This window comes from Zosterops lateralis (assembly GCF_965231275.1).
Source record: "Zosterops lateralis genome assembly, chromosome: 6".
NCBI lineage: Eukaryota > Metazoa > Chordata > Aves > Passeriformes > Zosteropidae > Zosterops > Zosterops lateralis.
In genome coordinates this window covers 39,239,333-39,255,602 of record NC_139761.1, presented here as the reverse complement: position 1 = coordinate 39,255,602, position 16,270 = coordinate 39,239,333, and the positions used below count along the sequence as shown (strand labels likewise).

Genomic DNA, 16,270 nt, shown 5'->3' with positions numbered 1-16,270 from the left:
GCCCATGGGCAGTAGAAGGTATATAAATTTGAGTATGATCTTAGGTACATTACAAGAACCCAAGGCTGGACATGAGTATGGTAATACTTTAATGCTTCCTCCTGCTAGGGCCTGAAGGCACCAGACTCTCTTGCTTCTCTGGTAGTGAAAAAGTTTGGGCATTCACTTCTGTCCGGGCTTCTTCTTAGGTTCATGTACTGGACAGACTGGGGAGCTAACCCAAAAATAGAACGTGCTGGGATGGATGCCTCAAACCGCTTGGTGATCATTTCCTCCAACCTGACATGGCCCAATGGCCTGGCGATTGACTACGAGTCACAGCGCTTGTACTGGGCAGACGCGGGAATGAAGACCATTGAGTACGCCAGTCTGGATGGAAGCCACAGGAAAGTAAGGAAGCTATCTTTAAGGAGCAGGTCTGGGAGCCTCAACACAAAGTGATGATGGCTCCTGTCTCTTTTTCCAATGGAAAGGGAAATTTACAAATCAAAGTACACAGCAGCTTTCACTGGGAGAAAAGAACTCCCTTCCAATTTGAAACAGTGTGTGAGGGAAGTTCGAGGGCTAAAGTTGCCTCATCATTCTCCTTTTGCTGTGATTGTATGTTATGATGTTGAAAGGGAGCAAGGGAAGCCTCTTCTCCTTAGTGACTTCAGAGTCACTGATATATATAATATATGTAAGTAAATATATATATATAATAGATTTATAAAATATTTTATATTGTATACATAAAAATATTTTTATCAGTATTATATTTATGTATAATAAAATATTTTTCTTGGGGCAATGGGGGTAATCTGAGCAGGTGCTGATTGGGAGCAATCTGCCTCACCCCTTTGGACTTACTCTTTATGGCGAGAGAATCTACTGGACAGACTGGCAGGCCAAAAGCATCCAGAGCGCAGATAGGAGGACTGGGCAGTCTCGGGAAACGCTGCAGGACAATCTGGAGAATCTTATGGATATTCATGTTTTCCACCGGCACAGGCCACCAGGTAGAGAGCTAACACCCAAACCCCACCGAGCTGAGAGCCTGCTCAGGCTCTGCTGTGTGGCAGATCTATTCTTCAAGTAGCTCACCTGTCAGCCCTTATTGTCTTAAGTATCTGTGTGGAGTATGAGAGCTTGAGACTTGGTATTTGAGGGCATTCTAGAATGCATTTCTATAGCTGCTGTATCCCTTTTTTGTGCCAGTGCTAATGGCTCTTTCATCTTCTTTTCTATAGTGCATACACCATGCCATGTTAACAATGGAGGCTGTAGTCACCTGTGCCTTTTGGCACCTCTTCCAAAAGGCTACAGCTGTACTTGCCCTACAGGGATCAACCTGCAATCTGATGGGAAGACCTGCTCCTCCGGTGAGTGTTCTCTGTAGAATCCTCATTGCAGTTCTGTATCACAGCTACATTTTGCCTGTGCCTTTTAAGAGAAGAAATTTCACTTTTATGTGCTTACCTGCTTTATGCCTTGAAAAACCCACTTGGTGCCTGTATCTTCAATTTGAGTGGGAATTACTATGAAGAAACTTACTGATAAATGGATTGATGGAGACATTTTTCGTGAAATTATGTTGGACAAGTAAACCAAGTGCCACTTTTTTTTTCCATACTTTTGCCCTAATATTGAAGTGAATTCTTAAACTACAAGGTATTATATTCTTTAATAGGTCTGTATACACTCCTTCTGTAGACCTTCTTTTGAGGATGGTGGAAGGCACTTGGCTTCAGGCCATGGTACATCCACTTTTCCTCCCTAGCAGGAAAAAAGTGACTTCTAATTTCCATTTCCCACACATACTAGCAGAAGTAACTCTTCTATGAATGTAATGATTTTCAATTTGGATGTAAAAAGCATTAAGTGATGTTCAATAAAGTGATGCTTTTGTACACACACTGTCCATAAGCCAAGGTCTGTCTGAGACACTTTAACCTCCAGAATATTTGATAAATGATGCCTACAGTTTACTGAACTTGTTCCTCACTAGTATCTGTCTATTGTCTACTCTGCAGGAATGACCAGCTTTCTGATCTTTGCCAGAAGGACTGACATCCGTATGGTCTCTCTGGATATCCCTTACTTTGCAGATGTTGTTGTCTCAGTCAACGTCACCATGAAGAACACCATTGCAATTGGAGTGGATCCTCGTGAAGGTCTGAACTTCTTATTATATCTGACTGTGTTTGAAAGGCAACAAGTAATTTCCTATCTAAATGTCTGAGTAAAGACCCAGGCATGGCCTTACTGTAGGCTGTGGGTTTGGGTAGGTTTTTATTTTCCTTGTATGTGCTGCAAATAATTTGTTTCCAGTGAGGAAAGAATATCCTTAAAGGAAAGCAGAGAACCCAAACTATGTGGAAAAAACTGACTGCAATATTGAGTGAGGTTCTTGTGCATTTTGGATTTAATAAAGTTCCTTTTGCTGAGGCCTTTTACAACAGTAGAACCGAGACTCTGGTTGTTCATGTATAGTAAACATCTGATGCTGGGCTGGATGTAAATGGTGTTGCACTGTGCAGTAGATGATCTCATTTTGAGAAGTCAGATGTGGAACTCTACTACTAGCTGATGGTATTAGGTGTTCTCTGTCCCTGTGTGAAGGTCAGACTTCGTGTAAAGGTCCTACATATTTTGGGGAGAATTGGAACAAGAAAATTTGCACTCTTTTATCACTCTAGCTTAATAATCTTGTGCTGTTATTATTCCTGTACAGTCAGATCCATTTTGAATGGTGTAGCAGGTAGTCAGAGACCTGGATCTGTTTTTTAATGATTTTGCTGTTTGATTGTTGGGGTTTGGTTTGGTTTTGTTTTGGGCTTTTTCAAGTTTCTCTTTCTTCTTCAACCCAGGAAAGGTTTACTGGTCAGACAGCACATTGCGGAAAATCAGTCGCGCTGCCCTTGATGGCTCACAATTTGAGGACATCATCACTACAGGTGAGGGAGATTTTGGTCTGAGAGCCTCTTGGTTCTATGCACTATGAAAAGAGAGATTCTCTGATATCCTGGTAGAATACATTTTTGGTGGAAAGGCGAGCAAAGCCTAAAGCAGTTGCCTACGATATGGACAAGAGAAATACTAGGAGTTCCTGACTAAATTAGGAGAATAAGCAGTGACTAAAATGTTTTTCTGTTTTCTCAGGTCTGTTGACTACAGATGGGCTGGCTGTGGATGCTATTGGCAGGAAGATCTATTGGACAGATACAGGAACAAACCGGATTGAAGTGGGCAACCTTGATGGCACCATGAGGAAAGTCTTGGTCTGGCAGAACCTGGACAGCCCTCGGGCAATAGCTTTATATCATGAAATGGGGTTAGTGTTGTCAAGAGATTGTCTAGGAGTTACACAGGACTTCTGATCTCCTTTTCCATAATACTTGCTGACTTTTCCCCAGGTATATGTACTGGACAGACTGGGGTGAGAATGCCAAGCTGGAACGCTCTGGGATGGATGGCTCTGGACGTGTGGTGTTGATCAGCAACAACTTGGGCTGGCCTAATGGACTGGCAGTGGATAAGGCTGGGTCCCAGCTGCTCTGGGCTGATGCACACACTGAGGTCTGATTCTGTTCTTCAGCATTGTTTGTCATTGGGTATTTGGTAGCCCCAAATTGGAGGCTGCTTTGAAGCTCTTGAGCAAGTTGTTGAAAGAGCAAGGGGAATGTAAGGTTTTCTGAGAGTATGGGCTATGGAGGGAGGGTGAACCTGAATAACATCACTCACCAAGACTGTTTCCCACTTGCTGCAGTAAGTGCTAGCAATAGGAAAGTGTTTTGTGTATGGGGTGATCTTCTGCTTCTTCCTGTAGCGGATCGAGGCTGCGGATCTCAATGGTGCGAACCGCCGGACCCTGCTGTCTCCGGTGCAACATCCCTATGGCCTCACTTTGCTGGACTCTTACATCTACTGGACTGACTGGCAAACTCGCAGCATTCACAGGGCTGACAAGGACACTGGTGCTAATGTCATCTTGGTGAGGGCAAACCTGCCTGGCCTCATGGATATTCAAGCTGTTGACAGGGCAAGGCCCCTGGGTAAGTTGTACCCCAGTTGGTGGGTGTTGGTGGTGGCAAGGAGAGTCCTTCAGAGCTGTCATTGGAAAAAGTCCTTTGGTGTAGGGCAGGAGTGATAGAATGTCTTCTTTTAAAGCATCACTTCTTCCCTCTAACTGTTTTTGCACTCCTCCCTGTTTACCCACCTCTATAGGTCTAAGTGTTGATGATTGCATGTTTTTTGACCCCTTTGTCCCATTTCCTTAATTGGATTGCACTGACAACCTCATTCTTGCATGCAGCAGAGCCACTTTCTTAGGAGAACTGAACAAGTCATGCCTTATTAGGCTTCACCAGACTGTACTGACATTGGACAATTTCCCTTTTTTAACTTCAAAAGAGTCTTAATTCTTCTTAAACCAGTTGCTGAAATTTTTTTTAAGTTCTAGTATTACTTCCTAATCATTGCAGGCTTCATCTTCTTGTCTGCCTCTTTGCTCTGCAAAATCTCTGCTGCTTTAATTGCTCTTAATATATAATTTTGCCCAACTATTTTGTGCCAGAGTCAATTCTTTGTTACTCTTTGGGGATCCTATAACACCCCATCTCGCCTCCTTGCTTTTCAGTGGAAGTTGTTGCTTTGTGCTGTGGCTTTCTTTTGGTAGAATTTCCCCAGTACATACTTCTACAGAAAAGTGCTACTTTTCCTGTGGTTACTAACAGCAGAACATCACTCTTGACTGCGTAACTTGGCAATATAACTTAAAGCTGACCAAAAGTCTAGCCATCATATCCACATTGTTTTCTTCCCACTCCCTGCACCAGTCTCCTGGGCTTATTCCCTCCTAGTAAATGTATGCTGTATAATTTTACAATTAAAAAAAAAATTATATGACCCTAATATGTCAGGCGCTTCCAGCAGGCTTCTCTGATGCCTTTGTTTACTTGCCACTGTGTGCAGCTAAGTTGAAACAGAAGCTTCTTTGTCAGCCTGGCCTCTGGTACATTGTCACACTGTTTCCCCACTGGGCTGGATCTTTGTCAGCATTACCATTTGCAGCAGTAATAAAGTTAAACTGCAGTTGCAGAAATCTGTGAGCATTTGGCTATTTCTTTTTCCATGGGAAAACTATGATTATTAGCAAGGAATGTAGGTTACGATTTTTCTTCTAATGATCCCTCTTCTTCTGGACCCTCCTATTCTCCTTTGCCAATCATGCCCATACCTACCATGAATCTTGGACAGGAGGGATAGTGTCTCTGTATAAAGGACTGTAGACTCCCAGCAAGGCTGGGATGGTAAGGATGAACTCAGCTGTTAGCAAGTTGTGCATGTATGTAGCCTTTAAAATAAAGCTTTGGTTTGTGAGATCCTAAAACTATGCTTTCCCTGTTTTGAAAGGCTTCAATAAATGTGGAGTTCGTAATGGTGGCTGCTCCCACCTTTGCTTACCTCACCCCACTGGTTTCTCCTGTGCCTGCCCCACTGGCATCCAGCTGAAGAGAGATGAGCAGACATGTGACTCTTCTCCAGAGACCTACCTACTGTTCTCTAGCCGTGCGTCCATCCGTCGTATCTCACTGGACACCAGTGACCACACAGATGTGCACATACCTGTCCCTGAGCTGAACAATGTCATTTCTCTGGACTATGATAGTGTGGATGGCAAGATTTACTACACAGACGTATTTCTTGATGTTATCAGGTAGGTGATAGTCATCTGCTTGGCTGCTGCCCAGGTCACCCAGTGACAAGTGCCGTGTGTGCCAGTAAATTGGGGAGACTGAACACTACACCACTACTTACATGTTGTCTTTGGTACACAGCATCATGTGTATCAGTGATCTCATGCTGAAGGTGTATTTAACCTGCTGAAGACTGGGGGAAAAAGTATTAGGGAAGTAGTAGTATGCAGTGGCCCTGTGATTGATGGAGATCCAGCTTTTCAGGAGCTACCTGTTCCTCACTGCCATTTGTCATTGATCTCTATCCAGGCGGGCTGATCTGAATGGCAGCAACATGGAAACTGTTATTGGTCAGGGTTTGAAGACTACAGATGGCCTGGCAGTGGACTGGGTTGCCAGGAACCTCTACTGGACAGACACAGGACGCAATACCATCGAAGTGGCTAGACTGGATGGAAGCTCCAGGAAAGTGCTGATCAATAACAGCCTGGATGAACCTCGAGCCATTTCTGTCTTTCCCAAGAAGGGGTAGGTATTCGTGGGGCTATTAGTGGGACAGGGGGAAAGGCTGCATAGAGGCAGGTTGGAAGAGGAGGTTGTGAGAGGAAGAAGAGATGTGCCATTTGAATCTGCAGGTACCAGCAAGAGGTTGACTCTGAGTGACTTGTAGTGGTCAGGCAGACAGTGAATTTAAGGTTGGGCAGATAGCTGTGAGAAGCAGGCTACAGACTATTATCTTTTTTGAACCTGAAGGATCTGGCAGTTTCATTCATAGCTAAAACTTTCCTTAGGCCAAATAAAATGGTCTTTTCTTCTTACACTTGCCTTTTATCTCTTTAGGTATCTCTTCTGGACAGATTGGGGTCACATTGCTAAAATTGAACGGGCCAACCTGGATGGATCTGATCGTAAAATCCTGATTAACACTGACCTAGGATGGCCCAATGGATTGACTTTGGATTATGACACCAGGAGGTCAGTGAAAGGTTTTCCTATACTTCCATAAGCTTAAGGGATGTAATGAATTTTTTAGCCCTCTTAGCTTAATTTATTGGAGTAGCACTGTGGGTTTGGGTTTGATTTTGGTTTTGGGGTGTTTTGGGGCTTTCTTATTTTTTATTTCCTCATCCATCTTATGATTCCACAATCTTGGCCAGTAAATGACTAGAAAGTAAAGAGAAGTTGTATTGATGGAAGCTCATGTCTTCTCCTGTTCCTTCAGGATATACTGGGTGGATGCACATCTTGATCGCATAGAGAGTTGTGACCTCAACGGGAAGCTACGGCAAGTGTTGGTCAGCCAGGTGTCACATCCCTTTGCTCTGACACAGGTGAGAAGAGTTTCCTGCTGCCACCATTCTCCCTGGTGTGTTGATCAGTTTGTACAGTGGAGTTTGGGAACAGGGAAGTGTTAAAGTCGGAGGAAACCAAGATGGCTGAGGGGATAGTACTTAAATTTTGTCTGGAGCTAACAAAGGAAGTTTGTCTGAACTGTGGGGTGTAGCCAGTCATCTTCTTTACAATAAGAGGGTAAGGGTTTGAGAAGGCCTTTGTTTTGGGCCTTCTGCCACTGGGATATACTTTTTATGGGTATCTTGTGTCTACATGACTAAACATGCTAATAACGGCTGTGATTTTTCTTTGCTGTCTCCCCGAGCAGCAGGACAGGTGGATATACTGGACTGACTGGCAAACGAAATCCATCCAGAGAGTGGACAAATACTCTGGGAGGAACAAAGAGACAGTCCTGGCCAATGTTGAGGGATTGATGGATATCATTGTGGTGTCTCCTCAGAGACAGACAGGTAAATAGAAGGACCTTGATTCAGGCAAATGCTAACTGTAGTCCAAAAGAACTCTGGAACCACTGCATTATTGTGGATGTCAAGTAAGGATGGCATCCTTTTTTATGCTGAAACTATTCAAACATCTTCCCTTAGCACATTTCTTGTCTGCCTCTGACGTTTCAGTCACGTACATCTTAATGGTGTTCTGTTAAAGCTTTGATTAGCAAATGTCACTTTCTTGTTGCTTACCCAGCATAGTGTTAAAACAGAAGAACGTGAGCTTTTTATATTTTTATCTCTGCAACTGTGTTGTCTGGGCTTCTGTCTAAAGATTTCTGGTACCTTCCTTTCAAGACTGCCCTAATCCAATTCAGTGTCTGGCTATTGTCATCACTTTCCTAGCAATCACATGATGGCATATGCCAAAAACATGATATCTTGCCAGGTTTCTAAGAAGTATTTCTGGCTGAGCAGGAAAGAAGGTTGTTACTTGGAGCCCCTTTTTGTTCAGATATAACATAGAAAATTTAGAAAATTTAGAAAATTGTTTGTTTCTTCCAGGTAGTAATGCTTGTGGAGTGAACAATGGAGGCTGCACTCACCTCTGCTTTGCCAGGGCTTCTGACTTTGTTTGTGCGTGTCCGGATGAACCAGATGGGCGGCCTTGTTCTACGAGTGAGTTTACTGAGTGTCACTTGGGTAGTAGCTCCCATAAGTGAGCCACTGCTACTGCTTATGCAGTGGCAACCAGAGCAGCTGAGGCTCTCCAGTGTATACATCTTATGCAGAGTCCTATACTGGAACTAAAAGAAGTGGTTGTGAGCAACAGAGCCACCTTCTGTCCTTTTTGCCGACAGACTGGGTTTGAGATGGGAAGGCTGCTCATACAAGCTATAGAGAGTTTTGGAAATGGCCTATCAGACTTGTTCATCTGTCCCACATAGTTGAAGTCCTGTTTATTTTTCTTTTTTGTTCTAGTTCCTGGTGTGGTGCCCCCTGGTCCAGAACCAACCAGTGTAAGTGAGAGAAGTCAAACACTGCCTGGCAGACTAGGTACTTCAACAGCCAAACCTCTCACTTCTCAGGAAACAGTGGAAGGAAAGTAAGTGTTCTTGTTCTCTTGGAATTGGGGTGTGAAAGTCCCAGCTTTTGCAAGGTGCCACATGCAAGCCCTCTCTGGTTGCCATCATCCAAATATACCTATTCCTAGCCAAAAGAGGGTATTCCAGATCCAGATTTCACATTCTTAATGGGTGAAACTATTATAACAAAGATGCGGAACATTGCTGAGATGGCAAGAAACAGCTGGAGATTCTTTCTGTCTGTTTTGTTGAAATGTGTGTGTAGGCTGACTGTATTGAAGTGTTAAAATCTACCTTTAGCCCATGTGTCATTCGTTTGATTTTTGAACCTCCTAATTTTGAGAACCTATTTCTGAGAGGAGGACAGAGTCTGTTGCTTCAGTTCACTGAAACATCTCAGACTAGACCCACACAGCTGAGGAAATGGTTCTGCCCTGTGAAGGGGCAGCTTACATGGGACAGAACAGAATCTTTGCAGCTCTATCATTTAAGTTACAATGCAGGTAGTTAAGATACTCTTTTCTGCTAATTCCCTAGAGCCTGCTATTTATACAGTTCAGCAAAAGAGTGGCTCTATTGTATATGGTTGAGTTATTTACAGAGCAAAACTTGCCCTTTGAGTATGAATTATTGGACAGAAATGCCTTCATGCTGACTCTGAGACATTTTGATTTTTGCTTTAGCACTGATGCTGAAATTTCCTGAAAGATATGAGTACACCTGTGTACCTGAGAGGCGAATCTAGAATGACTCAGATATAAAGATACTGTAGACCAATAATTGATATATCCATGCACACCCCCTATTTATATGTATCTACATGGGTGTCTCTTCTCTGGATGCAGAATACTGAAGAAGAGAAAGGAAGACTTGTGTTTTTTAACTGGAAAGGGAAGGGATATCAGTACTAGCCCATTCCATCCATTTTTTTTTTATACCTTTGAGACTGATGATTCTACTTTCAGTAAATAACTGTCCTTCTGTCATTCAGCTGCTCTGACAAAGATGCTAGGCAAGGCTTGTGTACTCGTGCCAATGAAGCAGTGTTGGCCACCATGGGTGAGTTGCTTTTCTTTAACTCTTCTCCACCAGAATTGTTCCTCCAGATGTGCTCAGGGCATTCCAGTCCATAGTATCTGAAACTGAAATATCTGAAACTCAGATTTGAATTACTCAAATGCCCTCTGAGTATAGCAAAATGCCTCTATGGACATCCATTAACCTAAATGTGGACTTTTCCAAATGACTTATTGGCCTGAAGAATAGTTCTGTTTTCTTTAATCTTATACCTCATCCAATGGTCTCTTCCCATTAATAATACTCTTTATCACTGTCCCCTTTGTGTTTAGTTGAGGATGGTTGACTGTGGTAATTGCTTCCCACTGGAAGAATAACCTGTCAGGAAGGGCGTCTAACTCCTCCATTACAAACTCATTACAAAGATCTTGACACTCCTTGGTTTGCTGGGGCCTGGGTGGGAGGAAAGTTTACCATATGTTTGTTTCATATGAAGCTAAACAAAACCCTTTGCTAAACCTTAATGTGCTGACATTTTAGTTTAGATACTTCGGTATGGTAAAGCTTCAGCATTAGGCATTACACTAAGGTCAGTATTATCCAGTGAAATATAAAATGAGTGCATAAATTACCCTTGGTATTCACTTTCAGGAGAAGGACTGCATGTCAGCTACATTATTGGAGGTCTTCTCAGCATCTTGTTTATTTTGCTGCTTATTGCTGCTTTAATTATATATAGGTAAGTGATCTTTTTTCCCTCCCTGGGCCAATTGTAAACTCTTGGGTTGTAGGAGAAGAAAGTCCCTGAAAACACTACATCTTTCTTTATTGTCATTTACAGTCCTTTTTTCCTCCATTGGGAGGAGTGCTTGATGATTTTATTTGCAATGTTTGAGTCCTGTGCCTCTAAAGTGTTGGTCATGCTGTTCTACTATTTGAAACCTTATTGGCTAAATTTTCTGCAGAGAACTTAGGAGTTATGGACAGGGATGGGTGATAGTTCAAATCTCAGTAAATGTGTAAGCTCATGTGCTTTCTGATAGATAACTTCACCAGTTACTGCCATGATAGTTTTTGTGGTTACATGGCAGTGCCTTGCTGTATTGGTAGCTATTAATGGACTCATAGCTGAAGAGCCAGGTGAAGCCAGGATTCTGTCTTTGAGGGACAGTGGAGATGGCTCCAGCCATCCACTTGGTGAGCACTCAGGAGCTTTGGATTCTGGCAGTAGGTTCCTGTGACTTTTCTGACAGCTCTCTTCCTCTAGGCATAATAAGTCCAAGTTTACGGACCCTGGCTTGGGGAACCTAACTTACAGTAATCCTTCCTATCGGACATCTACCCAGGAGGTGAAGATTGAATCGATTCCCAAACCAGCCATGTACAACCAGTTGTGCTACAAGAAAGAGGTAAGAGCTGCTATTAAGGATATGGGAGCTCAGCTCAAGCTGCTCTTGAGTATTACAGGCCTCACTGTGTGGAAGGATTTCAACTTGTGAGCATTTACTTCTAGGACATAGGAGGACAGCTTCTGTGAATTGTTCAGACTGCTACGTAGATCAGTCAGCAGCACTTCTTCTGCAGTGAGCTGTAGTGAATTTGACCTGTCTTTAGTTCCCTGCTTCTTACCCACTCCCACAGTGTCTTGTATTTCATTTGCATTGGGTGCTGGCCCTTGAAAGTACATGAGCCAATTGGAATTGTCTTCCTTGGATACAAGTCCTGGTTAGTGACTGTTGCACCAAGGTTGCTTTTGGACCAGGGGAACCAGGCAGCCAGAGGGGGGTTTAGCAACAAGAATGTGGCTCCTCGGTGTGCATGGCCTGGAAGGGGTGGGAAAGGGTTAAAAAATAGAGCCCTTATTAAATAGGGCTTTTTAAAGGCCCTTCAGAGGTCTATACTTTGGGCCACATGATGGAGAGAGTTTAATACAATATCTTGCAGCACTTAGTTTCTCCTCTCTTTTCTCCTCAGAAGCTTTCTTATCACACAGATAGCTTCTCATCTTCCCTCTTCTGATTTCCGTCCACATCCTCGCGTCAGGTATCACTGCTCTGTGTGTTTGATCCTGCCTCCCTCACTCAAGCTCTGTTGTGTGGCTCAAGCGCTGTCTGTACTAATTGCTCTTTCTTGGTTTCCCTCCCCGCCCCGCTTTTATGTCCTTAAACTAGTTCTACTGTCTGTCAGGAACATGTAAGTAATTTTCTATGGCAGATTCTTTGGTCTGGGCTTTGGCCATTCATACTCAGTGATATTTTAAAAAGGCAATTTCTGTTAGGACTATTTATGATTATCTGTTAGATCAATTAGCTCCTCTAGCAGGGATCACAGACTTATGCAGGGGAGAGTTTTCCCTTACTGCTTTTCAAAGATACTATCCAATAGATTCCCCAAATCTTCAAGCCATTTTAACCTTATCTATTAAGGATAAGCCAGGATTATTTATCTGGGAATCTAAATCCTTTTCACTTTTCTCCTTGATATACATAGATGTATATTTCCCCACCCCCTCCACTTTCTCCTCAGGGACAGATCAGATGCTCCTTATTTGTCAGTGAGCCAAGTTAGATTTCACTACTTTAATCTCAGTGTGGTCCTTTTAGCCTCTGATCATTAGTGTTGTTTCCCTATCTCCTTCCCTTGTGACACTGTGAGACTTGGACTCAACAGTGGTATTCCAGCTGTGCTTTGCTGAGAGGTGAATCTAGAATGACTCAGATGTAAAGATTTGCAAACCTAGAATTGATCTCCTGCCTACTTCTACCATGAGGCTTTCTGTCTGTTTCTGCTTCCCATTTTGTTTGGTGGGGCTTTTTTTCTTCCTTTTTAGGCTCAGTGTTCTTACTCTCTTCTGTCAGGTATAGCTGAATGAGAAGAGCAGCCTCATACTCATTCCCCTTCCATTACTGAAGAAGGATGGAGTTTGGCATGAGAACCTTTGCAGGGAGGACTTGTCTGGGGGTGGTAAAGAGCTAAAGGAAACTTAAAATGGGTTCTGTCATTGTGGCAGTTAAAGCCAGTGGCTGTTTACATGGAGGTCCAGCTTTTTGTCTGCTTCACTGTGTTCATTCCAGCTTGGCACTGCTCTTTGCCATATTTTTCATAGACGTATTTTTTTCATTCATCTGTCTTTTCCCTAGACTAGTCCTGACCACAGCTACACTAAGGAGAAAATCAAGATTGTGGAGGGAATATGCCTTTTATCCAGTGATGATTCCGAGTGGGATGACCTTAAGCAGATTCGGAGTTCCCGTGGAGGGATCCTCCGGGACCACGTCTGCATGAAGACGGACACGGTCTCCATCCAGGCTAGTTCTGGTTCACTGGATGACACCGAAACTGAGCAGCTGCTACAGGAAGAACAGTCTGAATGCAGCAGTGTTAACACAGCAGCAGCGACTCCTGAGCGGCGGGGCTCCCTCCCAGACACAGGCTGGAAACACCAACGCAAGCCCTCCACAGAGAGCGAGGTCTAAAGGACACATGACTTTGGAAACAGTTGTACCCTCCCAACCCTCTGCTCTGCACAAAAATGACAGGACTCTGCCTACCTGGCAAGGAAGGGCACAGAGACCAGCCTCTCTTGCAAGGGGCCTGAGACTGGGACTGCCTTTCAGCATGGAGCTTGGGCAGCTGTGTTGTTGTGGTTGGAGAAGGAGGATGGGTGGGTTGGTTGGAACCCAGAGACCCTTTTGACTCATTTTCACTGTCTGTGGTTTATTTATATGTTCCCTTTTCCTGGAAGCTGCCACATTAACTTTTTCAGTGACTCGTCTGGCCTGAATCTGGTTTGGAGTCTCTGTTCCCTGGCAACCTGCAAGTCCTGTGCCATCCAGCTCACGGTCAATGCCCATGAAGAGAGCAGAGCTGCCTCATTGCTGGCTCCTGGTCACAGAAGTACCCCTAGTCATTCCAGCACTAGCAGCACTCTTTGAGGCTTTGTGTTGAGGGGTCTCTGATGTGAGAGAGGTCTTGGTATAGATGGGATATGCTTTGGGGCTCAAGAGGACACTGACACAGCATCAGGTCACCTTGTAAAGGCATAAAGAGGGTAACCACAGTTGATAAGACTCACTTCATGAGAGCATCACTGCTTACTTTCTTTCATACCTGCTACTAAAAACTTTAAGGAATGCTCAGATTGGAGCACTGTGTCTGTTGCTGGCAGTGGACACTGCTCCTGTTCTCCCCTTTCCTGTTAAAACACGTTTCTACTCTGGAAAAGCAAGAATCAGCAAATGGCCCTTTCAGAACTATATTCCCTGTGGGTACTGGAGTCTGAGTGCTGAACTTGAGACAAGAAGAGATTGGTATTTTACTTAGCTCTGCAGAGCTAATGGGAGGAAATGGATCTCAGCAAGACCTAAATTTTACTGATCTTTGCATAACTGATACATAAAAAAAGAAAAAGAAAATTTGGTAGGTCCCCACTAGTCCTAATTCTGCAAGATCCGAATTATTTTGGCCTTTAGGACCTTTGATTACCATAATAAGGGAAAAGAGAGAATTCCTAGGTCAGGTGTTTCCCAGGGGAATGCTCAGTGCTGACAGTTAGGAACTCCTTTATTACTAGGCTGAGCCTATTTGACCTAGAATGGGAGACAATAATCAGGGAGCTGCAAGGGCCATTTTAAGTAGTTGTTTATCAAATAGAATTGCACTTTAAGTTCTTTTGTTACCACTTAATAGCTCTCCTTGCCAAATAATTTTTCCCATCAGCTGCATGAGCTTCAGTTGTTCTCTCGCCTCTAAGACTCTTACCCTTTAGGGAATATCATCCTACCCTTGCAGCCAAAACCCAGCAGCATTTGGACCTGGGTCTTCCATGCTCCCAAGGACTACTGCCACCTCTTCATATTCTCTTGTCATCTGTTTGTTCAAAAAGAAAAGAGATAAATTTTTTCTTGACACTTCTTCAAAAACATAAATTATATTAACCCCTCAAATCACATGGTAAAATGTTAAGCCAGATCCTTGGAAGCAGAACTTCCCAGTGCAGAATTTCTCACTGCAAACTTTGTAACCTGTTTTATCGCCTGGAAAGAGGTCAAGTACGTTCCCAGCCACGGTGTAAAGACAGCAAAACATACACTGGGGTATGGTTCAAAGGTAGGGGGAGGGTACATCTCCCATGCCGTATTTTTTTTTAGCTGATTAAAAAGGAGAATCGTCCTACTCTGCTTGAACTTTGTTTATACACTAACAGGCCTGCTACCCCTGAAAAACAACAGTTGCCAGTGGTTTGCCTGTACTTTTCACAGCAGAGGAAGCTTTGTAGATAGGGGAAGGTTGCAGCTTCGACCTGGCTGGATGGCTTGAGACTTTGTTCCTAACTGCACCATTGGGCTGACTGGTGTATATTCCTGAGGAAAATGAACTGGAGCTACGGCTTGGATTTCCCTGTGTTAATGTGGGACTCTTTCCTACTCCCAGAGGGATTTATTTTTATTTTTTTAAATTAGATTTTTATTTAATTATTTATTTGTTTGACTCCAGCCTTGGAAGCATTGATTTTGTTGGGGCAGAGGCACTTTTGGATTGAGGTGTGTACTCGACTGGGAACTGAGAAAGGAGTGCATATCACTAGCATGGACCCTGCCCATCTAAGCCACTTCACACCAGGGACAACACCAGAGGGCTCAAGAATAGGCAGAAGAATGAATTTGAGCAGAAACCATGTGTAGGGGCAGGGGCATCAGGGCTGGGAGTGGGGAGACTGGGGAGGAGGAAGGCTCTGCCTTGTAGGAGAGCAGAGTTTCTTTGGGTTTTGGAATGGGTTGTTCATTTTTTTTTCCAATAGCTTGTGTGACCATGCACCAAAATCCTGAGATGGGACAGGGGTGAAGGGAAACATCTGCCCAGACCTGTCACTTAAGATAAAGTCAGCCTGTCAGAGTAATTGCTGTCCGAGTCGCACGTGTGGAATGGAAAGGAAAAACACAGTCAGTCTTTCCAACAATTCATGGTGTTTGTGATCTCCACCTTGATCAACATTCTCTGCTGCTTCTTAGGAGAGACCCTCCACACTCCAACCTAACAACCATTCTTCACTGCTCTCTGCTCTCTTCCTCAAATGATTATGGTGAAAAGGAGCAATAAAATGTCACACAGCCTCCTCTACCAGTGAGGTGGGCAGAAATTCGTGTCTTTTTCCTAGAGACAGCCCCAGTGAGATGCTGCCTTGGGGATGCATCATGGTTCCCCATTCCGGGGAAGAGAAGACCTCATTGCACTTAGGATGTTAAGAATGTAGAAAGGCTGCTGGAGGATGATCTCTTGAGCACTGATTTACTATGTAAAAAGCAAACCTCTCTCCTGTCTGTCCTGAGCTAATGTCAGTGATTTCCTTGTGTTCCTGTGTAATGGTTTTAACGTTACTCACTGGAGACATTGAATTTTCTGGAGTTATTTAACCACTGTGTTCAATACTTTAGGGGTTGATGATAATTTAATATAAATTTAGCTTTTCTTAACCACTCTGCCTGGCTTTTGGTTGTGAATCATGCACTTTATTTGGACTCTCCTTTGAATGAGGAACTCCCAAGCCTGTTCAGATAGAACCTCAACTTTGCTTCATTTGAGAGGAGCAAGAAAGTAGGAACAAATTTGTGTTCTTAGAAACCTGATTGTAGCACACACTCTACCTCTGTGATTTTGAATCAAGGGCCCAATATCTACACCCACTTTGGCAGATTCCTTCACACAT

General features: G+C 43.6%; 1 protein-coding gene across 1 annotated transcript in view; it reads left to right on the top strand.

The window, feature by feature from the left end:
- Nucleotides 1-15,992, top strand: part of LRP4 (LDL receptor related protein 4) — a gene marked incomplete at its 5' end in the record, with an annotated part of 47,271 nt that extends 31,279 nt beyond the window's left edge. The window contains 19 exons of the mRNA XM_083862615.1: nucleotides 189-390; nucleotides 809-998; nucleotides 1,230-1,361; nucleotides 2,013-2,153; nucleotides 2,850-2,936; nucleotides 3,142-3,313; nucleotides 3,396-3,558; nucleotides 3,809-4,034; nucleotides 5,395-5,698; nucleotides 5,988-6,206; nucleotides 6,519-6,653; nucleotides 6,901-7,009; nucleotides 7,339-7,483; nucleotides 8,027-8,140; nucleotides 8,444-8,567; nucleotides 9,539-9,606; nucleotides 10,216-10,303; nucleotides 10,832-10,973; nucleotides 12,705-15,992. Of these exons, the coding sequence (XP_083718741.1) occupies nucleotides 189-390; nucleotides 809-998; nucleotides 1,230-1,361; nucleotides 2,013-2,153; nucleotides 2,850-2,936; nucleotides 3,142-3,313; nucleotides 3,396-3,558; nucleotides 3,809-4,034; nucleotides 5,395-5,698; nucleotides 5,988-6,206; nucleotides 6,519-6,653; nucleotides 6,901-7,009; nucleotides 7,339-7,483; nucleotides 8,027-8,140; nucleotides 8,444-8,567; nucleotides 9,539-9,606; nucleotides 10,216-10,303; nucleotides 10,832-10,973; nucleotides 12,705-13,040 (3,097 nt within the window). The 3' untranslated portion in view covers nucleotides 13,041-15,992. The remainder of the gene's footprint in view (nucleotides 1-188; nucleotides 391-808; nucleotides 999-1,229; nucleotides 1,362-2,012; nucleotides 2,154-2,849; nucleotides 2,937-3,141; nucleotides 3,314-3,395; nucleotides 3,559-3,808; nucleotides 4,035-5,394; nucleotides 5,699-5,987; nucleotides 6,207-6,518; nucleotides 6,654-6,900; nucleotides 7,010-7,338; nucleotides 7,484-8,026; nucleotides 8,141-8,443; nucleotides 8,568-9,538; nucleotides 9,607-10,215; nucleotides 10,304-10,831; nucleotides 10,974-12,704) is intronic.
- Between the last annotated feature and the right edge of the window lie 278 nt (nucleotides 15,993-16,270).